Consider the following 25,140-nt stretch of genomic DNA (forward strand, 5'->3'; position numbering starts at 1 on the left):
AAAATTAACCTGACAATGTGTCTAATTTGAGTGCCGAAATTCAAGTTTATCGAACTTTTCCAAATTTTGTCAAAAAATTCAGATGTTGTTTGCCAGATTGACAAATTGGACTCTTCCCAATATACCCCCCCCCCAAATAAAATTCTTTGGACACAAACAGATCATCCAAATAAGAGGACAAAATTGATAGGGGAATGCGTTTGAAAGAAAGATTGCTGAAAAACATTGAGAATTGATGTTGCGAAAAAGTTGCGATCGGAGAAAAAAAACGAACACATTGGGGAAATATTACAGAAAAGGGTAGGCCCTACTTGGTAAAAGCTCCTAGTTTTTCTTGTCAAAATAGAAATTATAAATTCAAGTGGAAAACTCAAAACTGAAGGTAAATTGACGACATTCTTTAAAAAAGTTCGTTTTTAGAAGTTAGAAAAAAAACATCACCAAAAAACAGAAAAATCTTACCAAGACTGAAGCGCGTCCTCCATTTTAGAAAGAAAATGCAAAATTTAAAAATAAAGACGATTACTGTCTTTAGCTTTCTTTTGGATATTATCCAAATAGTTTTTTCGCTGACAAAAAAAAGAAGAAAAACGGGAAACTATATGATTCTTCGACTATTTATTGAACATAAGCAAACAAAAATAAATCAAGAAATTTCTCAACACAAACAATCACAAATGGAATGAATAACACAAATAAATCTAGTTTACTCTCCCTTCCCAAACAAACCATTTTTCACAAAAAATATTCTTTTTAATATGAGGCAGAAAAAAGTAAAGATTTATTGCACTGATCCCAAAAGAAAACGAAACGGCATAGAAAATAAAACTGTAGAAAATAAGAAGAATCAAGATAATTACGAAGACCACACTGCCTTTCCATGACGACAAATAAAAGTTCAAATAGTGATAAATCCTCATAATAGACAGTGATCAATTCCACAAAAAATACTTTTTTTACAAAAAAAAAAAAAATCGCAAAAAATATATATTAAAAAAACAATGCATATATGACCAAAATATCTAGTATTTTTTGTGAAATTTATCACTGTCTTTTAAAAGGATTTATACCTATTTGAACTTTTATTGTCGAAAAAGAATAAACAAGAGAAGCACAAGTTAGGAGGAAGATAGACTGGGAAGGATGGTCAGCATAACTAGCATAATCTGAAGATGTGTAAACAAATTATTTAAGAGCAGTTCTGACACTTAAAATGCACCTTCCACCCACTTGTTAAGTGTCACTCCCAGCTTAGTTTATTTTATTTTATTTTGTAAAAATAAAAAGGAGCTCTAAACCTGATTTTGGGTTTGACATATTCGGTGATACCCTTTTTGCCCCTACACACTGTATAGAAGAGAAACAAAAAAGACCCATAAAGAAAAAAAAAGGATCAAAAATTATAATCAGAAAAAATTCACTGGAGAAGCACCCATGGGGGGGGGGGATAAACAAGGAAACACATTTATATTACTGTAGTTAAATAAATGTGAGATAGAATTATTTCCGGGAGTTTTGAGAAATCTTTAGGAATAAACTGCATTAGGGAGTCAAATAAGACATTATGCATTTAATACATCAACTAGTTAGAATTAAATAAAATTACTTAAAAATAACACCCAGGAGCAATAAAGGGATGATTTGAAAATGAATTTTCCCAACTAGTGTAGACCACTAGAAAATCTAGCTATGTAACTTATCTTAGAAAGAAGAAACATTAAAAAAAAATTTAGCTGAATGATTTTTCATGAAAAAAGGGTAGTCAAGGGAGAGAAATCAGATTTATATCAAATCAAGTCAGGAAAACTGAAAAATATTGACAATTCAAAACTTTATAGCCAACACAACTGAATTCACGCTGCAGGCAAAGTCCTAGACAAAATTCAAGACCCCTTGGTTATTTTTCATAAAAACAAATTTATTTTGCAACTTTTTTTTGTATCAATGATTTTCCACCTAAAATCAACATTCTTAAGAGCACGTAAGTACGCAAGGTGGGGGGGAGGGGCCCGGGGCAGCCACCGAGTTTCTCGGTGTATCTTATTGAAATTTTTAAATACCTTTTTTTTTATTATTCCCCCCCTCTTCCACGAAAAAATGTCCTACGCACCTTAAAGACGGATCTAGAGCAAAATCTTGGGGGGGGGGGGGAGGACATTTTGACAAGATCGCCAATAATTGACCAAATTGACAAGTTTGTTTAAAAAAGGGGGTAAAAATAGAAAAAAGCAAATGAAGGCACCAGAAAGATCTAGGAAGCCCGCGGTCCCCTCGCCCCCTGGATCCACTTCTGACGCACCTGCCTGCTAGCTTAAGATTATATATAAGACTTTCGATGGAGTTTACTTAAAAGATACCTCCAAAATAAAGTGTCTTCAGGAAAGAATACCGTAGTGTGAATTCAGATTTAAGAAACTAGGTGTATTTAGGCTTTAAGTCTTTCCTCGATTAGTTTCTCGAGTTTGATCGAGTCAGCTGCAAATTTTCGGATTCCATCGCTCAGTTTGTCGGTGGCCATTGGATCTTCGTTGAGCATCCAACGAAATGTTTTCTCGTCCATCGCTATTTTCTTAATCTCCATTCCCTTGGCTAAAAAAAAGGATACATTTGATACTAAAACAAAGATTAAATTAACAAATCGAAACACAGTATGTAATTTGTCCAGATCAGTTGCGTTAATTCAAAAAAAAAAATTAAATTTAAAAGGGGACAAATTGTCTTTTCAAAGTCTAATTTCTCATTTTTTCAATGAAATTACAAAAAGACATTCTTTTTTTATGAAAATACCCGCAAAAAAGCATTTTTCAAAATCAAGGAGGAAACCCCAATTTGCACCACTGGGCCAAACCAAGCAAATATTACTTGGCTATTATTGGCAATTATTGGCAAATAATATTATTGGCAAACCAAGCAAATTATGTCTCCAAATCGCAGTATCGAGCTAGGATAAAAATGCAAAGTACATTTCTTCTGCCAATCGCTTTTAGATACATCCTTTGTATTAGGAGAAGATAAGGACCCCCAAATCTGCATAATGACTAACCTACGGTAAAAGGATGAACACATGGAAGAGAAGAACTACCTTAAAATAAAAATTTGGCAGTAAAACACTATAACACTGAAGAAGTAAGAGCAAGATACAATACGAGGTCGTCGCAATCAAGGTGGCGAATGGCGTCCATACGTCTCGTTTTATTAACTTACCGGTCTTGCTATTTTTGATCAGTGCGCTTACGCATTGTGAAGATTTTAGAAGCGAAACGTCCAAACGACCAAACGTCCAAAAATCAGTCCCATGAATTCTGATTTTTAGGTAAATAAACATGCCTTTCCTCATCTTTCTCTTCAAGTTTATGTTTGTGGTTTTCAATGTAGTTTCAGGATTTAATTAGAACGAAAGCTTATTAATTTAGTAATGCAAGTATACTTATTTAGTATAATTACTAATTGCAGATAATATTACTAATCGCTAAATTGTCTTATATAATTTAGTAACATAAGATACACTAATTTAGACCACTTGTTTAGCGACATCACTGTTATCAAGGCCCAATTATAGACGCATATATTTCATGTAACATTCTGCCCGAGTAGCCGGCAAGCATTTTACCACTGAACTGAGGACGGTTATAAGGATTATGTTTGTATCTTCATGTTGCGGGAGTTAATTCTAGCGTTCTAAATTCCTATTTCCCTTAAATCCTTACTTAAGACATCCTCCCACCCAATTCGGGAAGATCTGCTTTTTGTTTGGCCCTAGATAGTTGGCCGAAAAGGACCATCTTTGACAACATATCCTCCACCGTCTGTAGAACGTGTCCTGGCCTAGCCTTCTCGACCTTGAACGGTATACCAGATAAATACATTAGTGACTAATGCTATGCACAAGAATAACATTGCTACGATTAAGGTAGGAAATTAAGCTAGTAACTAGTTTTGTATTGAATCAGGAGTTAAGCAGGGTTGCGTTCTACCCCAATTTACATGGATCATTTTGATAAGCTTTGTCCGGAGGCACACGACAATGGCTATAGAAGATCATGGCGTCAAATGGGAAATTAAAACTCTCCTACACTTCAGATTATACTGATGATTTGAGTGTCCTAGATGAAAATCTTCGGAATAGATAAATTAGCAGTAGAACAATGTCATCAATAACTGTGCCATAACATAATAAATAACAGTACTTCTAACGCCAGAATTGAAGATGAAAAGCACATAAAGCATAATGATGCAATAGTAATAATAAATTCATAGCCGTAAATCAGTCACGTGCGCAGGGAACAGGGAAAGGGCTCATGACCCAGCCTTCCTCCAAAATACTCATTTTCAAATCTGTGAGCACTTCTTATTCCAATTATCAAATAAAGTTATGTCTGTTATTACAACCCCCCCACCCCTCTAGAAAAAATCCTGCTTAGTGCCTTTCATAGACGATGAAAGGCACTCATAGATCATAGAAAACTATAGAAGATGATGGAATAGCTTCTTCCATTTAAGATATTTCGCCGTAAGTTTATGATTGGCGACTCTTATATCGACAGCACTGTCGATATAAGATTCTATTATCTTTATTATCTTTATTATTTTATTATCTTTATTATCTTTATTATCTATTATCTTTCAGGTTCTAATTATCTATGTTTCTCACTTCTAGACTCGGCATTTCATTTACTTTTGTCTAGTTTGTAAAACCGAGTACAACAACATATTATGAATTAATTATTGATATTATATAAAGGATATTGTATATATTATATATTTTTACGCCATGTAGAGTTTGCAAGCCTAGCGGCTTTTACTTAGCCAACATTGGACGCCTAACTGACTAATCAAACGGTACGATTGTTTATGGGTCTTTTGTAACTTTCAAACTAATATCAAAGTACCCACTCCTTACTTCACTTATCAATAATACAATTAGCTGAACTAGACTTACAATCTCCTTTCAAGCCTTAGTTCTTTCGGGAGTTACTCCCGTCTGGGTTACAAGATATAATTCAAACTAAAACATTCGGCACTTGTCTGTTAAACAGAAAATCCTCAAGAAGTTAAGTTAGGTTAATCCTAATGAAATATACTAAAACATAATGATAATATGATACTTTAGAAACAAAATTTTGTAAACTACGACAAAGAATTATGGAAAGCAGGCCGCACAGAACGTATTATATTAAATACCTAACCCCTAACCGAATTGGGTGTTTTAGCGCCACCGCGGTTTTCCGCCACCGTATGTTTTCCACCACCGAGGAAATATTGAATCATCTAGAGGATTAGTTGGATCAGAATAGACAGGTTAGGTTAGTCTATGTCTATGTTTTTGTCTATATCTGTGTCAATGTTTATGTCTATTTCCATGTCTATGTCTGTTCTTATATCTATGTCTACATATATGTATACGTCTATCCTGACCTACCTGAATTAAAAGGTGGCGAAAAACATATGGTGGCGGAAAACCGCGGTGGCGTTAAAACACTCCTATACCCACCCCCCAATCACCTCTAAATATTAAAGTAAAATAAATTTACATCGTAGGTGTAATTATTCAATTACATCTCAATGAAAATAAGCAAATCATAACCGATTCGAACCGATTTTATCAGGTGACAGCATAATTCTCAAGGATGTTCTGCCTTAACAAACAAGTACCAAATATTCTTCTAATTCAAGAAGCAAGTTACATTTGACAACGAACAACAAGTCATTTTTAATTCGAATCTCAAACTTCCTGAAATTAATTCATGCAGACTTCCTTCCAGTTCTCCTCCATAGTTTTATTTACTTTTCAATTGCGAAACAGAATAGAAATCTATTTTATAGCTGCTTCGCCAAATAGGCGTATTAGATACAATCTATGAAAACTGTTTAATTTGAAAACGGTGCGAAATTTTGCACATCTATGCTATGCCGAAAATGTATGAGAAATTGCAAGGTCTACCGCCTAGTAAAATTTCAGTGAAAAAATTTCTCACTTCAAACCTTTATACAGGAATTGATAAATAACTCGAGCCGGTGATGGCTAGTATATATTTTTAGCAAAACGTTAAAAATCTACAAATTTCTTAAAATTCTACGTTGAGATTTTATCGTACCCGCGGCTACTAATTCCATTTTTCCCATTTTCTCCCAAAAATGGGTCTTCAAAATTTCCCCTGAAATTAATATTTACAGATACATGAACGTTAAAAAGAAATGAGAATCGTTATTTTTACGGGAGACTACAGAAAATCCGCTTTTCTTTCAGAGGAATTCCAGAAAACTCCGGAAAATAAGGGGGTAGTAGAAGCACTAGCTGAGTTCCATCTTCAAGTATCTTCAAAGGGAAGTGAACTTCAAAGAGAATCAAGTGTTTGTCGAAATGCTAGATTTTACCGAGTTCTTCGGTGTGTCTTATTGGAATTTTTTATTTTCGCCTCCCCCCTCTTCCACGAAAAAATGTCCTACGCACCTTAAAGGCGGATCTAGAGTAACATCTTGGGAGGGGGCGGGAGGACATTGTGACAAGACCAACAATAATTAACCAAATTGGCCAAGTTTGTTTAAAAAAAGAAATTAAAAAAAGGAGAACAAATTGAGTAAATCGTTAATAAGAAATGAGAATCGTTATTCTTACGGGAGACTACAGAAAATCCGCTTTTCTTTCAGAGGAATTCCAGAAAACTCCGGAAAACAAGGGGGTAGTAGAAGCACTAGCTGAGTTCCATCTTCAAGTATCTTCAAAGGGAAGTGAACTTCAAAGAGAATCAAGTGTTTGTCGAAATGCTAGATTTTACCGAGTTCTTCGGTGTGTCTTATTGAAATTTTTTATTTCCGCCCCCCCTCCTCCCTCTTCCACGAAAAAATGTCCTACGCACCTTAAAGGTGGATCTAGAGTAACATCTTGGGAGGGGGCGGGAGGACATTGTGACAAGACCACCAATAATTAACCAAATTGACCAAGTTTGTTTAAAAAAAGGGGTTAAAAAAAGGATAAAAAATTGAGTAAATCGTTAATAAGGAATGAAAATCGTTATTTTTACGGGAGACTACAGAAAAATCCGCTTTTCTTTCAGAGGAACTCCAGAAAATTCCGATAAATATAAGGGGATAGTAGAAGCACTAGCTGATTTCTATCATCAAGTATTTTCAAAGGGAAGTGAACTTAAAAGGGAGTCAGACATTCATTAGCCATCTATGAGATATCATTATTGAATACTCAAATCTAAGTAATATCGACATCAGGTCGGTCCGATACCGACTAAACATCTCAAGCCATCTTGTCTGTCCAACATCGAATCATATCTTGTCACTGCAACGCCTAAAAGTTGTATCTGACACTTCTGAGATAATCCACACGGAAACAGTTCGCTAAGCAGTTCTCAAAGAATAACATAATACTTCGACCTTCCTGATCTACATTGCCCTGTTGATAATCCCGATGAGAACAGCTTGGGCAAAGTTTTTGCCAATTATTTCAGAAACGTGAAAATACTGGGTACGACCTTTATGCGTGATAGTGACCATGTACTTTCCAAGTAAATAGGCTCGAATTATAACCCCAATCTACACCCCCCCCTTTATTTTACAACGGTTTAATTATACAGGCGTCCCTCTTTACACCTCCCAACAAGTTCCAATTTCCCTTAAATCCTCCCACCCCATTCGGGGACGACCTGCTTTTCATTTGACCCTAGTCGGTTGGCCAACTGGACTGGAATTATTGAGGAGTAAAAAATATGTCAAGAATTTAGCGTGATAGCTTAAGTTCGTTTTAAACAAACGTAAACATTAATGAAGTAAGTTTTTTTTTTTAATTTAAGCATATTCACGTAAGTTTGCACTGAAACATTAAGGATCAAAAGCATGCGGTATCAAAAACTTAGCGTAGTAAATGAAGCCCTTTTATTGAGTTTCAAAATTATGTTCCATCACCCGAACCGTTTATAATTCGAAATTATGGACATTTGTGCTGTTTTGATACTATCATCATATTGCATCGATGAGTGTGATCACTTTCAAATAGTACTACCAACAGACCCAAATTTTTTTGAAAAAATTTTAAATTTGTTATTTTTGATTTACCAGGAATTAAAGATAAATACATAGGTGTCGGGTTAAAATGCATCTTAAGAAGATTCAAAATGATGTCAGAGCTTTTACGGTATGGACAATCTGATCTGCACTAATAAATTCTTCATTGTCCAATATTTAAATCTATAATCAATGGCGATCTCTAAATGTATAAATAACGGGCAATTATTGCATGCGAACCTGTGACACGTAATAAAAAAGTACGACAACCATCTTTTCTTCCGGAAAAGCCGGTATATTTTGCTTCCACGTAGGACGGTCAAATCCCTCACTACCCCAAGCCAAATCTATTCCAGTTTTCTATTAATAGAACTACAAAATCTTAAAAAAAAACATATGAGCCCAAGAACCATTTCCTTATTTTCCAAATGGACTGACACTTTTTCGCACTACATCTGGCAACCGTGCGGCCCTTGATCAACTTTATGAGACGTAGCAGATGACTACCGAGACATAGGAGAGAGTTGATTTTGGTTTCAGAGCAGACAATTGCAACTAAATCGACCGCCAAAGTTGGCAAAGACTCTGGTCAGACGCTTATGGCATCCGTTCAAAAATGCAGTGAGCTGAGAATATGCCGACTGAATAACCAGAAACCCACCGAGTCATTCATGAATTCTCACGGCATAAACACTGACCAAGATACCACACAAATCAACGTCGCCAGGGTCTCGTTTTACAAAGAAGCCAATTTCTTATTTCTCTTTGATTGATCGAAGATTAACCAGACAAGATGCTGATTCAAGGGTAAATGAATTAGTTGAATTGTTATCAACAGATTTGATGATACTAGAAAAAATACCATACGTGCACACATGGAGATAATTCTCATTCCCTTCGATTCGTCTGAAGACCCATACCCTGAACTGTGCTAAAAATCGTATAAAATGGGAAAAGTCTTTGGCTAAAAACCCATTTTCGTACAGAATACCAATGAGATAAAACAAGAAAGAATAAAATTAGAAGCTGGGAATTTTTGGGGAACTGGCTAAGCCGGGGTATTTAACAAGAGTGGGATGAAGGGGGAAATGCATTCATTAATATGTCAGCCTCAGACAGCAACAGTGATTTAACGTTATGATGAGTTTGTAGCAGTAGTAGCATAAGCTTCCTGATGGCGACTACCCTTTCCTAATTCTTTCAGCTTTATCATTTCTTTCTTCGTTGTTTGTCTTAGCAATTTAATCAGTTTGCTTCAAAAGAAGTTACGTTCCCTTACTTTTTATAAAACATTTAAACTAAATAGCTCTGAACAGAAACACTGGGAGAGAATGGCATCTCAGGCACTAATCAAGGGCCCGCCACCGAAAAGGGACAACGACAGTTGGGTTATCAAATCTGTATTCTTTAGTTACATATAAACATAACAGTGAAGCCAACTAATAAGCTGATTGTCACCGCTTACCAAGACGCACGTACAAGGGTGGCGCTTTTGGGTCCATCATAATCTAATCATTAAAATATTGTTTCCGTAAATTCGCTTATCCTTAGTACACACTATTTCACTATGTGATTTTTGGATCATGAAGGTTGATTTTTTTTTGTTTTGTTTTTTACAATCTTACAATTAGATTTTTTTCGAAACGCGTATGTTTTCCATTTAAGTTTCAAAATTATAGAGAGAAAGGACAGCTTTTTTGCACTTAGGTCAGACACACATACAAACTTAGAAGGGGGCTACACCTCAAAAAGGGAAAAAACAGATGCGAAGTATATGATAAATATTTGAATTTATTATGAAATTCATAAGAACTGGGAGGGGGAGGGTCCGTCTCCTGCAGAAATACCCATCCTTAGGGTAATTTTCACAATTTACTACCTTTTTTCTGCTGTTTCGACGTATTTTGGCCAACGTTCTTAATACACACCTGCGTTGATAATCACAAAATGGTAGTTAAAAGTGTGATTTAGTATTATGCTTCCTGATGTCTCTCCATCATTCTTTACTTAGGCAGTGCAATTGCGCTGCCTATGAAACCAGTAGCCTCAACCGGTTATTGAAAAAAAAAACTTAATCAAGATCTCCATTATTCTTGTAACTTAAGTAATTGCCAAGACACCATGAAAACCACCTACGAATTTACCTTCTTTCAATTTCGTTTTTTGTCGCTAAAAATGTCAAATTCTTTACGCTTAAAGAAAAACAAATCGATTAAAGTTCACAATAAGTCCTTTGAATATCAGCGGACTAAATAAATTGCAAAACAAATAAACAAAATTATCAAAATACCTCGCCTTAATTGTCAGGAGAATTTTTTGATTGAACAAGTTTTCTTTGTCGAAGTTCATCAAGTTGACAAACTCAATCTGAATAGCTGACTTCTCAAATCATACAGTCGAGTTCTTTTGAATTTCTTGAATAAAATCAACCAGGATACATTTTATAATATCTTTATTAAACCTAAATGGGTTTTTAAAATGGCTTTAGTTTAACTTTTTTTTACAAACTTCGAATTTCTAAATTAAGTTTTTAAACTAGTTCATTTTTTAAAATTTATATTTCTTTAGTTTTTATTTTTCTTTGTGTACGAAATACTTTTTGGAATTCCATACTCGTCACAACCCCTCTTCCCTCAATTTTAGGGTTCTTTCCAAATTCCCAATAATTTTCTTGGCATACATTTCTGGAGAGCAGCAGTCTTTCTGCTCTTTTTTGTAAGACATTAAAAAAACGCGTTTATTCCACTGTAAGTGAAGAACAATATTAAACCTTAAAATGAACCCGAATTATTCCGTATATGAAGGGGGCTGCCCCTTCCCCATCCCCTCGCTCTTTATTCTAAAGTCTGAAAGTTCTATAAAATACTTTTTATTCGAATTCAACGGCTCTTGGTGCTTCAGGAGTCGTTCTTAAAAATTGGGACAAAAGATCAAACTTTAGCGTAAAGAACAAGGACTAAGGAGTGGGCAACCCCCTCATTCACGATTATTTTCTGCTCGGTTTAAATTTCAATGTTGTTCCTTACTTTCAATTGAAAAGAAAAACTTGTGTTTTTTTTCATTCCATTTCTGATCCTTTTTCAAATCGCGCCAGGGATTACCCCTCGAATGCTTTTCCCTCACAAAAAATTCCCCCTCCTCCAGGAAATTTTCCAAAAAAAGACTATATGCGAATAAGTGGTGGATTGCATAGCTTACAGCGGTTTCTCCGGGGCTTTAGGGGGTCGTTTGATCCCCAGAGGCATAGTCAATGGACCTTTAACTATGCTGAACCAAATTGCTATCTAAAAACTTAGATCGGATGTCTTTGGGAAAAAAGGACGTGAAAAGTGGGTTAGCTGCCATCCAATCTATTTGTTCACTTACAAATCGCGCCAGGAAATTCCCCCCGCGAAAATTTTTCCAAAAACAAAATTATATGTGAACAAGGGACAAATTGCATAGCTTACAGCTCTTTCCTCGATGCTGTGGGGGGCCGTATCATCCCCAGAAGTATAGCTAATGGACCTTTTAATTATGCTGAACCAAATGGTCATCTAGAAATTTTGATCGAATGTCTTTGGGGAAAAAGGATGTGGAAGGTGGGTTAGCTGCCATCCAATCTTTTTGGTTACTTAAAAAGGACATTGGAACTTCTAATTTCCTTCCGAATAAGCCCTCTCTGGATATCCTAAGACAATTGGTTCAATATGATCACCCCTTCAAAAAAAAAGAAAGAAAAAAAAAAACCACAGCCGTGACCTTTCATCGGGAAAAAAAATGCAACCTTTGTAGTAGGGTTCTCTGATACGCTTAATCTGATGGTGCGGTTTTCATTGATACTCCTTCATTTCGGAGGGGGTATATCAACTCCCCCCTATTGAAAATCAGGCAAATCTTCTCAGGTTCGTAGCTTTAGATAACATTAAACTATTCTCGTAAATATTTTGAATTATTACAGGCAGTAGTATTTGGCCTTTTTTAATTCACTTGGGAATCTTGAAGTCCATGGAATATAGGTCACTAATTTGTAAACTGTTACCAACTGAAATTATATAAAGAGGATTTACATCATTTGGGATTTGAAGATCAAAAACAGAAAAAAAAACACACCGTTACTATGAAGAAATAAATTTCTGCCCAACAACCATGCAATAGGAAAAATGGTTGTGTATTATTCCGAACACAATCAAGATTTTTGACTTGTTTGATCTGGATAAAACCGGTTTTTCTCTTGCATTCGGTTATAATTAGCTTAATCTTTCACGAAATAAACTACAAAGCAGGTATATTATATTTAAATATTCAATATAGAGGTGTTTAGGTATCTAATAATGCATTCTGGGTGGCCTGCTTTCCATAACTCCCCTAAACATTCCCCTACCCCCTAAACATAACCCTGTATATGTGGTAGGACCCTGACCCGGAAACTCCTCTACGAAGGTACTGAATTTTACCAGTGCCTGCCGGAAATTTGCAATAACAAACAATTAACATCTCTTTTTTTAAACCACAGAAGAAATTAAATGCACAAAGAAAATGAAAAACATTTCTTGGAGATGAGCTTTTATAGCGCCACTGTGTTGAAACCCAAAACAACAAGCACCAACTTTGAACCGAGTGCGTGACAACCCTGTTCAGTAGACTATGGCGTAATTAATCCAATTATTTGTAGTTCTCGTCACGACCAATGAATGTCAAACTTGTGGAACTATAACTGTCTCGTGCAAAAATAGAACTAGGGAAAATCCAAGATCACGCTTTTACAGCTGAAAAAAAAAGACTAGCACTCCTAAAACTAACGCTGAATATGCGTTAGAACAATTAGAAAAAAGGTGAAGAGAGAATAAGGAGCTATATTTCTACAATTATTTAAACTCCTTCATAGGACGAGAGGCAATGGTAAAAAAATGACCAAATGAGAGATGAGGAGGGCCAATGGAAGATAGAAATGGGCTACTTTTTGTACTATTTATTTGGCATTTACATTCAAAAAGTTGCTTTGAAAAAGTTATAATACCAGTTTAAAATTTTTTAAGTCTTAAAGCTATTAAAGAGAATAATTTCATGTTGTTTTTTTTTACTGAAATTTTTGACCGGTTGTTCGGATAAAAAAAAAGCCTGACTCACAAACAAAGGGCAACAAAAGCTTTATCTCACACCTTATCTACAACTCACAAAGGTGGAACTAACAGACTTGGGAAAAAGCCTCTAGATACCTTACGATTAAAGAATATATTTGAAAAAAAAAAAAAAATAACACCAGTCGATCTTGCATGCACGACTTAAAAGGGTGATTCAACATTATGTTTTTTAAATTGACGCAGTAAACACTCAGAGTAGGATTTCTGAGTCCTCGAGAATTAATCAGGAATTAAAATTATTCCAGTATCAGCTCAAAATATTCAGCCAGCCATGTACGATGAATTTTGTTTAAGGGGAGATTTGTCTTAGGTAGGGATAGAGTTATAATTTCAAAAAATTCCAAAAACAGCCGAAACACGTGTAATTTATTGTAATTTTTAATATTTTCACATGTGTATACAAAAGAGAGGGGGGGTTAAATCGAGCCCTCCCAAAGTTCAGAGATTTTTAAGAAGTTTATATCTTCTTTTATTTTTGTTTAATTAAGTCTTTTTTTTTTACAACGATGAATTCACCATTCATGCTTCTTGGGGCAGGGGGGGCAATTTTAGAAGAAAACATGGGAACCGTATGTAAATTATCGGATATTGCCAATATCTCGATCCATTTGTCAAAATCTGCCGCTCTGGTTTCAAAATCTCTCTATTTCATGGACGTTATGGTGTCATTCGGGCATTGGATTGCGGCAATGTTTCTTTTTGCCTTTAAAAGGGGAGTAAATCGTTATATAATTAAGGCTTTCCACTCTAAACATTAAGACATTGCACCGCCAAGATCACCTTATTTGTCTCTTGACCCGCCTTAACCGGTCAGGCTGGTACAAATTAAATTTGCCTATTAGAATTAAGACACGAAAACTGAAATAATATACCGATTGGACTTATGATTTTTGCCATTTTTTATGGTGTAATCCCCCAAATCCTGACAACTATCCTCCAGACAGTTCCTCTGAAATCTGACCATGGCAAGCCATCCCTATGTTCTCAGGTAGCAAGTATTTTGTACTTCGTACTACTGGGTGTGAACGATAGCACTGAAGCCCAGACATCTGCTTAAATTGCTGTAGTTTTTAAGATCTCTAGTCATAGCATACTCAAAAGAATGTAATTGGATGGGGGGGGAGGGGGGGAGTTCCGGATAAAAAAGGCTAATTATACGATAAATATGAGCAATTGTAGTAACAATCTCGATACTTCGAAGGAGAAACGACCCAGAAGACCCCCTCCCTCCCTCCAACTAAGTGTCGCTCACAGTCTCTTGGTATTGGGCTACATATTTACTATTTAGCTACAATATTGACTATATAATATATACTGGTGTATAATATACATTACGCAATATTAAAATATTTTGCTAATATAGCTCCTTTACATCAGAAACCCTACCCGAATTCTAGCAACAAGACGTAATGGCAGTTCACTTTGAAAATCATAGCATTTTGGCAACTATCTGGATTCGCTTCAAAATTGTCAAACTTGTGTAAAATACCAACTAGGAGCCCCGGCTCCTTTAAAAAAAAGACAAGCAGCCACAATCCACCCAAATTTTTAGGGCACAAGACTTTAGCTCCGCCTCGAACAATCTTGAAAATTCTCGTTTTATGTTTAAAAATTCCGACTTCAACTCCGAAGATCAGAATTCGGATCCTAGTTCAATTCCCATATAATATAATAATATAATAATTTATTCCAGAAAAAGCCCGTGGGCCATAGGAAAATTACATAACAACAAACAAACAACAAATTAACTAAATTAAATTAATACTATTTAAAGAAACCGCTCCCGATGTGCCGCTACAATCCTTACAAATCTTGCTATCCTTTTAATACTCAGGAAATTTGTCTCTTTCATTCTATCTACGATCCATATCTCATTCAATTTTTCTTTACCATACATCTCTCGCCTCCAGTCATTCAATTCGACACATTCACACAAAAAATGTATTAAACTTTCATCCTGAGATCCACTCATAGGACAAGCAATAGATTCTACCTTTTCCCCTTTTCTCCTTTGATACTTTCTTTTCTCCCCAATCAAAAATCCATTTCCCCTCCAATCCAAATAAGCCTTCAAATCCTCTCTACTTAACCCAACCTTCCAAAATACCTCCTCCCCCCAACTACCCTTTACCTGTCTATACAATTTTAACGACCCTGAACGATCCAAACTTGCCCACCATATCTGTATTTCTTGGTTCTTCAACCTCTCTTGTACCTCCCTTATTACTATTTCCTCCATACCCATAACCCCCTTTCCTTCATTCCACCATTCCCCTAATCCACACTTATCTAAGATATCCTTAATCTCCGCCGGCCACCCTGTTTTACTATTCTGTCTCAACGCCTCTAAGTATGCTGCCTTTGCTACCGTAAATCTCTGCATACCCAGTATCCTAACCATAATATAATAGTTTTTGCTCACAATGCGGATAGTCTTATTTTTGACACAGGGCTTAAGTTAAAAGCTATTTACGTCGAGATATGCTTCGGCATTGAAGGATGTTTTTATGAGATGCAACATCTCGAACTTTAACTAGATACAGATTTGAATGTCAGTTCATCTGATAGATTGGTTAAAGGGGTAACTTGTTTTGAACTTGGATGAAAAATACATTCTTACAGATGACTCTTTGTTTGATAACCAGATGAACTCAGTTAATACAAAGAGTAGCCTTAAAACTACAATTACGGCTACTCAAGGCCGTATCCAAATTCTTGATGCGTTTTCCAAAGTTTTTTTTGTAAGCCCCCCCACCGAACAAAAATTCTGGATACATTCTTGCGGCTACCACTATTCTATTACCTCAGCAACTGGGTTGTAACAATAAAAGAAAGAAGCAAAAAATGGTTCTAGGAGAGCTGGAAAACGGAAAAAGTGAGTTTTACGGTTTTCGATTGCCATTAACGAACTGATCTCCGTATATAGCAGATTTTTTTGTTGGCTGTTAAAATAAGACACACACAATTTTGATGTACAAAAGGATTTTGGAGAAGACGAATTTTTAACTAAACTCTACTAATATAAGAAAGAGGACTGAACCAATCGATCAATACATTTTTTCTGACTGGAAAAGTTATAAATATCACTTTGACAAATCATATTACCGTAGCTGAAACCTTAGCCGCAAACACCTTTTGAATTACCATTACTGAACTATTATCATAACTGTAACAATGGCACAGCTATCAGGATAGCTTAAAGTGGGCTATAGCCCTTTATGTTTATATTTTAAATTCACTCAAACTTCCTTCCTCAAGATCCTTCCCAGCTATCCAATCAATGAGCTGCAAAATGAATCACGGATGGACATAGCAAGCAAGTGTTTGAGGCGTGGATTTTAGCAAGTAATATTGCAAGGCTCAGACTATTATCTATCTCAAATACTTTCGAGAATACTACTATTACGGATTCCACAATATTTTCTTTTGATTTCAAAGCATTTCCCATCTTTTCTAAGACTTCATATTTTTTATAAACTTATTTTCCGCCCTATCAGTGCTAACGTATGATTGTGAAAGCTGGGCGCTGACAAAACACGTAGAGAAAAGAATCCAAGGTTTCAAAAATAATTGTCTTCGATGAATTCTCGGAATCAACTGGACGGACAAAATTACCAGCTCATTCATTAGAGAGAAGATTAAACAACCGCTCTTTATTGATAAAAACATAAGCAGTCGGTGGCAACATTGAGAAAACATGTTTAGAATGGGCAGCAATCGCCTGTCCCATGATATTTGTTGTGGACTCCTCTTGGAGTTCGACAGCGCGAACGACAGAGGGCTATATTTGCCTTGAAAAAGACACAGCACTCTCAAGAACATCCCTTGGTTATCCTTCACCAAAAACGTCCTCAGTCTAAGCAAGTAAATTTTCCGTTTAATGTTGATAGGTGTTGGTTGCTAGTATTTTAGGACCTGGCTTTAACTCACACTCCCCTTGCATGCCACTTTTCTTCTATATTCCCTGTTCCTTCTTACTGGTGGTTAGGGAATGTTGTTGCGAATTCATTTAATATTCATATCTTATATTGGCATATAAGAAATTGCTTTATCTCCTATAGTTGCATAGATTGGCAATTTCACTGTTTATCAGCTATTTGACGTGACTTTCCAAAACAGTGTATCTCACTAACCGATCAAAAGATTTTAAAATAACCAACCCAAAACAGTGTATCTCACTAACCGATCAAAAGATTTTAAAATAACCAACCCAAAACAGTGAATGTTCACCACAATCATCACAAATGCCATAACCATCACCAGTGTTTACTTTTGATAAACGTTATAAGGCAGTTTTGTCCAGAAATGCCTTAGATTGATTTGAGTTTTCAGATCTTGATGCCCGAAACTACTGATTCTTTGAATATAATAAGTACCTGAATGAAATGGAATGGTCTAAGTTTCCAATTATATATCTTATGATGCAATACAGTGTATCTGCACCAAACTTCTTAAAACACATTTTAAAAACAGTGTATATACAGATTTTTGTGGACTTCGAGAAAGCCTTTGACTCCATCGACTGAGACTCGCTATGGAACACCCAGCAATACTATGGAACTCCTGATAAAATAGTGACCCTAATTGTTCTATTATATGAAAACGCAAGAATTCTGTGTTCGGACCCAAGAAGGATATACTAGATATTTCCGTATCATGTCCGGTGTAAAACAGGGCTGTATTATTTCTCCGTTCCTCTGTGTCCTCTTTGTCGACTACCTACTCTTTGGTTGTACAGGGTTCGGCATTCAAATTAGAGACGGCAAGCAGCTAGCCCATCTGGACACTGCTGACGATATTGCCTTGATGGAAAGCAACAAGATCAAACTCCAGGATCTCCCCAATACTAACTGTGAAAGGCGGCCGGCATGGCCTTAAGATCATTACAGAGAAGACAAAGAGTATGGCATCAACTAATTCCCCTCTGAACATAAAGTGTGGAGATTCAACTGTCGAGCAAGTCGTAGAGTTCAGGTACCTCGGCAACACGGTGGAAAATTGAGGGTCAAGCGAGCGGGAAGTGCAGTTCTGGCTGCACTTCAGTCACATCAAGTCAAATCAGCACTTCCCTCAAGCGGGAAGTGCGGGAAGCGAGAAGGGGCAAGCCAGTGGAGCTTTTAACCGACAAAAACCAGTATGGCGATCGAAAAACTATTCTACAAAATTAAAATGAGGCTTTTTAATAGCAATGTTCTTTCTGCACTCCTCTACAGCAATGAGTTCTGGAATTTAAGTCAACAACAAGAGAGACGGATTCGTGTCTTTGAAAACAATTGCCTTCAGATTCTGAATATCGACTGGAGATATCACGTCACAAACCAGAAAGTCCGATCCATCTCAGGCCAGCTCATGGTTACGGACATCATTCGGCAATGAAGGTGGTGATACCTTGGGTACCGAATAAGTATGAAGAACGATAGGATCCCAAGACAGATCTTGGAACGGCGACCTCAGGGAAACCGCAGAAGAGGTCGACCAAAAAACACCATGCATCGCCGATATAGACGTGTCCTATCCAACATTCACACGATGATACAACCCTAATGGGAAGATATTTTGGTGGCGGTGCACATACGGGATGACTGGCGGCTCTTTACGGATATCCTGGGTGCCTCTGTCGACACAGGAGGGTATATAATCTAATGTAAGATATATACAAAAAAGTGTGTTCTCTCGAGAATCTGTCCCACTTTCTAAAGCTCTATGCCTTTAAATCTTTCTCTAAGCACGGTAAGTCCAGCCATCACGCAAAACTGTCGATGTCACGAGTTTGATGTCAAAGATGTAACAGCAAAGTTGACCGTGTTGCACAAACAGTTGTTAGTTTCGGAAATTCTCCATATTTTCGCACCATCATACTTTAGTTTGTTTTAGTTTCGTTTTGGGTAATAACTTTTGCGTACAGGGGCGTAATTTGCCATGGGACAGGGGGCGGGACAACTACCTCTCCCCCAGCTGAGATTTAGTTTCTTCAAAAATCTTGTCACAACTAAGATGAGCCTGCACAATTCAAGCATCCACAGAAAAGAGTAAGTTTTCTTTAGCGTATCTTTACCTTTATGGCACTGGATCATTTTTTAGTTTTCACTATCATTTCCATTTGATTTGGGAAAACTGGCTCAAACTTTATCCCTCTCCCCCCCACAGGATTTTGACAACATTATGCCACTGTTTGTATGATGTGGGCTAAAAATAAATTATTATCATTAATACCGTCTCAAAGCCTGAAAATATAGACAAAGTGTTCTTGCACTCTCTAAGTTGGAAGGTTAAGGTAGGGCAGATTTTAGAGAGACCGAAATCCAGTTTCCTGTCTATGGGCCCACTATAGAACAAAATTCCATAAACTAGAAAGAAGATAAGTATAAAAGTGTTAGCATAGTAATAAGCGTACGACCACTAGAGAGGACTTGTAGCTGACTAAAGAGGATTGGGCTAGAAAGGATTTGCGAAGAATTAAAGGCTTCAGCGGTTCCGAAGGCCAAAACTTATTTCAGAGTGGAGGAGAAGGAACTTTCGTTAAAAGAATTATGGAATTTGGGAGAAGACCGTCCGGAAACCACGTGACGACATTCCTGCCCTGCAGCGGGATACCGAGACTAATCTTTTAGGAGGGGTTGATCCAAGATACCAATATGCATGAATACTGTGTGATGCATTATTAAGAGCTTAGAAGCACTGAACTGGATATTTCTAGGGAGAGGGAATGGACTCTAATAATCCAGATCAAGTACTAACACAATGTTTTATTTTAGAGGAGTGGGGGGGGGGGACTAACGTAAGACAGGAACCAATTATTCAAACTGGAACCCAGGCCCAAATGCCCCCCCCTGGGTACATACCTGGCCCAAACTTCTCCCTTTGAGCATATATTTCTGCTTTCTTCAAATTGTCAAGGAAAGAGAGATTTAAACTCTGTGTCCCAGTAAGAATACAATTAAAATATAATTAAGGTCATATTAATACTTATCATATCATCATTGCCTTCCTAAAGAATAGCATCGACAAAACACAGTAATTGGGCCTAGATCACAAAGCCGTTCTACTAAAACTTTAGTTCGTGCCCAAGGGTAAATTATAACCATTCATACCCAATCAAAAGGAGAAATGTCATTAATTTTACGAAATTGTCCCATTTTAAAGAGAATTTGGTCAATGTCCTACCCAACATCAACCCCTACTGAGCTAAGCAATTACTGGATACAAGCCTAATGAACTTGAAAATTCACAAAGAAAATAAATACGAATTTCAAAATGTGTTTTTATTTATCCCATGAACTTCCGTGTACCCCCCTTCCCTTGTTGACAATGACAATAAGGATAGATATTGAGGCCGCTATACTTCAAGGAGAGAAGAACAGGACTCGACAACTTGTAATGTGTCAGCCAAACAGAGACAGTGGAAACGCTTTTAAGCCTTCTTTAATATTTACCGTTTATCAGATGTCAGGGAAAGCTAATCCACAAATGAAAACAAAAGAAAAGTTTTTTTTTCACATAGCATAGGAAAACTGGGTGATTAATTTACTGATTTATTAGGCTTTTTTTTTCTTTGAAACGTCCAACAGAACCGAGGCTTTGGCCGTCTTTTAAATGCGCTTGGATACTACAACACTTGGATACTACAATGAGCTGGGATACTACAATCCCTTTTCCAATGCCAGAAAAAAATATACTATTTTACTAAAATCCCTTAAAATTTAAGACCCCGTCCAATAGTGATTGTAGAGGCCGTTACTACAACTCACTTTTATAGTAGTAATCAGTTTGAAGAACAGGAAACAATTTTTTAAGGTTCACTGCCATGAGGATGATATATCTGTGATACTGCGATACTACTCAGATGCACATTTTTCACGAATATCAAAATAAAAAAAACAAACGGTTTTTGCGCCATAAAATTAACTTCAATGACTTCAGTGCTACTAGCGGATTAGTTTGCTCAAGTCCCCCCATTTAACCCCCCCAAATAATTTGGATGAAAACATTATTATATAGCCCAAGCCCCTTGACTATCCTGATAAGGACCCCTCTGCCTTCCCCGCAATAAAAAATGCTGGAGTTACGCCCCTGCCTCCATTAACAGAAATTGCATAATGATCACGACACGTTCAACACGTTGACCAAATGAAAAAAAATAAAATAAACAAAAATCGATCATTTATCATTTAGATATTAAGACACAAAGTTTGTCTGTGATTATTTTTTATTATTTTATTATTTTTATGTAATTATTATTTTTTTATTATTTTATTAATAATAAATTTTTTATTATTTATTATGTAAATTATTTTAAAAGTTACGTTACCAGTAATGATGGTGAGAAAAAAGAGGGCTAATAAAAAATAACTCGTATGGTGGTGTTAAACTGAAATATAGCTAAATTTAACCCAAACAGGGGATAAACTACTAAAACCAAAGGCACCTTTTCAGAAATCTAGAGTCAGCTGCATTTAAGTCCAGCTAGAACTACGATTGATGAGGTCTCTAATATCTTAATAGCATAAGCTAACAGCTCATTCACACTGAGATTTTACTATACCGAGATTTAGCTAGCGAAAATTTGTGCCAATAAGATTTTTTGAGAATTTTTCTTCCTTACACTCCCTATATTTTTGTGAATTGGAGCCACTGGCTATTAGTGGCTAATGGTCGATTATGTCTATAAGCAACCACATTTAGAATAACATTTCTTTTTGTTAAAAGGTGAACAGGTATTAGCCTAATTAATAAAGAATTTGCGAAAACAAAAGAAATGGCTCAAGTAATTATTTACGGTGACAATATAAAAAGCGGCCATCTTTTGTGTTGGCATTTACAGAGTAATCAGTCATCCGTCAAGCTAAGATTAGGTTTCTCTTTTGTCCATTACCGACTTGAATTTACCCCCTACTGGTTTTTAAGGCTGCCCTCCTTTCGGCATTGACAAGGCATGTTTAAACTTGAACTTTTCATAATTCATTTTTATCTGTCCCCCTTGCGTCTCCTTGTTAGACAAGAATTCAAAGCTTTTTCAATTGTAGAATTACGCGATAAGTTTTTTTTTTGCGGGTCTGTTCACTCTGGTATTGTTGAATTCAATCTTTTAATCTTCTAGAGAGTTAAAAAAAAGAAAAAAGAATCTGAGAAATTAATGTCCGATACACATTCTTGTCTCTAACTCTCCCCCCTTGACTCTCTTATTTAGAAGAATGAGTGGCCCATCGGCCACGTACAATAGTTTCAGCAGCTTCCAGGTATTGTAAGACGTGTCAAATAATCATGGACAGACAAGGCCACATCCAGGTGGGAGGGTTCAGGGCTTGACCCCCCCCCGAAATTTTGTCAGACTCGTAAAAATGTAAAGAAATAGACGTAAGCAAATTTTTCATGTTTTTTTAGTATTTTTAAACTACTCCCCCTCGAACAAAAATTATGGATACGCCCTTGCACACACGAGAGAAATTTGGAAAACTGGCCTATTCGTACACGATTCTTAGAAAAGAGTTCAGTACGTAATAATGAATAATACATCATGATTATTTAAACATTGATGATTACTTAATGTATATCTAATCTCACCATGGCATTTTATCAGTCGTCAACAGTGTAATAAATTATCCGTTATAGATAATTCTAATAGCTCAAATTAATTCCAAAACGATCCGGCCAATATGTGCCAGAACTAAATAGAGAACTAATTTTTCGGCTCCCTTACGTGAATAAGACAGGTTTCTCAGGAACACCGGAGAGTTGAGAATGTATCGTATCAAAGTGGGGGGGGGGCTCGAGGTTTGAACCCTAACCCGTTTTTTGTCAAACTTGTATAAACGTAGCAAAAATACATATAAACAAATTTTTGATGCCTTAAAAAAAAAATTGTGTGTAAAACCCGAAAAAAAATCCTCGATAGGCCCATGACTGCAGCCTAATTAATAATAAACAGTTAGTGCTACAAATCTGGGCACACTCACTGCTGTTTTTTTTTTTTTTTTTTTTTTTTTTTTTTTTTTTTTTTTTTTTTTTTTTTTTTTTTTTTTTTTTTTTTTTTTTTTTTTTTTTTTTTTTTTTTTTTTTTTATTAAAGAGCGAAAAATAGGTTGACTGCAATGACCGATAATATCTTTCAGGTCGTCGTGAAACAAGGACAGTAAATTAACAGCAAAACCAGCTCCAAGGTTTGAGCTGACAATGTCTTTTGGCAACCAACCTCTATAATACCCAGCGTACCACAGAGTAGTTAATCTTTAAATTTAGTTCTGTAGTCATTTTGCAAATTCTTTTAGTTCTTCCTTAAAATTTGGATCTTAACGTTCAGATCTTTCTGTTTCAATTTGGTCGTGTGGTATTTAGTTAATCACATTAATATTAAAACATAAAAATTGACGCAACTTGCGTGGGTTTAGCGTCGATAACCAAATTGTTCGTTTCAGCAAATGCACCTTTTCCGTCGCTACAGAATACTATCCATTTTCTCACCAATACTTTCCAAAAAAGTCAATTTACTACTTAAAACTAGAGCGGAGTAAAATCTGGGTTTACGAAACAACAAACAGGTTACAAATAATACCGGAAAATCCCCCCCCCCCTCTTTATGCTTCCCACCCACGAAAATTCTGCCGTGGAAAGTTCCCCTTGCGTAACATACCCCTTTCCCTGGGTAATTCCATCCTTGCTGAAAATTCCCACAGAAAAGTTCTTTCGGACTTTCCGCCTGGACTTTTCTCATTAGCTTACTCTCATTAATTTTTATCATTTAATTTCTAGTTGTTTTCCAAATCATGCCGGAAATCCCCCCTCTTTGAGATTTCCTTCTGGAAATTAGCCCTCCCCTCCTCAATGGAACGTTTCTGCCACGGAAAATTCCCCCATGAACAAATTTCACTTGCTAAGAGCATGCCCCTATTTTTTTTCTTACTTCGACTCAAACGCGATGCTTTGATCTACGAACAGAGGACACATAGGCCTTACGTGGATTGAAAATCTACAGCCTAGCTGTTGGTTTTATAATATTAAGGCTTTTCGGTCGTTATCCGATTTTCCGACCAATACCCTCCCAAAAAGGCCATTTTATTTTTGGGAATGGAGACTTATAAGTGATGCTTTGATCTACGAACAGAGATGACACACATATGCACAGTCAAATACGTGAAGCAAGCCGTAACATCAGTTGCAGCCAGGATCCAAGGTCTTACTCTATAGAACATTTTCATTTTCGAGAGTAGATTCCTTAGTGTTGTCTTTATTCCATTAAATTTGCCTCTTGTTATGGGTAAAAAAAAAACACGAAACCTTCAAAAACAATAAAAACAAACAAAACCGTTAATAACAATGCCGTTAAAAAGCCCAATAGTAGTTCTGCATCTGCTACACTAACTCTTTACTACAACTACTACTTTACTACTACTGTAGCGCCGAGGCGCCTGAAGCCAACACAGCTACGTGCACTCCTCCATCCCAATTCGATTTCGCTTCATTCCTTTCTTACGACCTCCTCCGACCAAGTTCAAGGGCGACAACTGCTTTTTGTTTAGCTCTAGATGGTTGGCCTGTAATCTGTAATCGTTCATATGCAGAGCGTGTCACTCTTTACTTTACCAATAATGCCCTTAAATATGTAACTGATGAAAAAGAGAAGGACATAATATCTAAACACCAGCATGGGCTCGCGTTTCGCATCTCGTCACGGAGTACGACAAAGCTAAATCGACTGTCTGTGCCAGAGTTGCCGCAACTTGGAACTTTTCCAGATACCTTGGGATTTTAGCCCTGAGCTTGGGGTCTCTTATTATTAGTATTATTTTCATAAGTCGGATGGGTCAGCCTCATGGTAAAAAGAGTTATTCGATAGAAATACCTTGGCCACGTACTACATATGGATAATCCCCGGCTACCGAACGCAGCGCTCAATTGGAAATCACGCAACAGAGGCAGACCCAGAAACAAAGGGTGTAGAGGGGTAAGGTATAAAAAATTATCATTTTTGATATTATACATTATCATCATTTTAAATTTCGCGATGCTTC

General features: G+C 36.4%; 1 protein-coding gene across 3 annotated transcripts in view; it reads right to left on the bottom strand.

Annotated features, from left to right (window-relative positions):
* Positions 1 to 603: 603 nt before the first annotated feature.
* LOC136038601 (transaldolase-like) overlaps positions 604 to 25,140 on the bottom strand; it is a 114,380-nt gene continuing 89,843 nt past the window's right edge. For all 3 annotated transcript variants that reach the window (XM_065721808.1, XM_065721807.1, XM_065721809.1), the window contains exon 8: positions 604 to 2,589. In XM_065721808.1, the coding sequence (XP_065577880.1) occupies positions 2,426 to 2,589 (164 nt within the window). In that variant the 3' untranslated portion in view covers positions 604 to 2,425. The remainder of the gene's footprint in view (positions 2,590 to 25,140) is intronic.

The sequence above is a fragment of the Artemia franciscana genome, chromosome 18 (genome assembly GCF_032884065.1).
Source record: "Artemia franciscana chromosome 18, ASM3288406v1, whole genome shotgun sequence".
NCBI lineage: Eukaryota > Metazoa > Arthropoda > Branchiopoda > Anostraca > Artemiidae > Artemia > Artemia franciscana.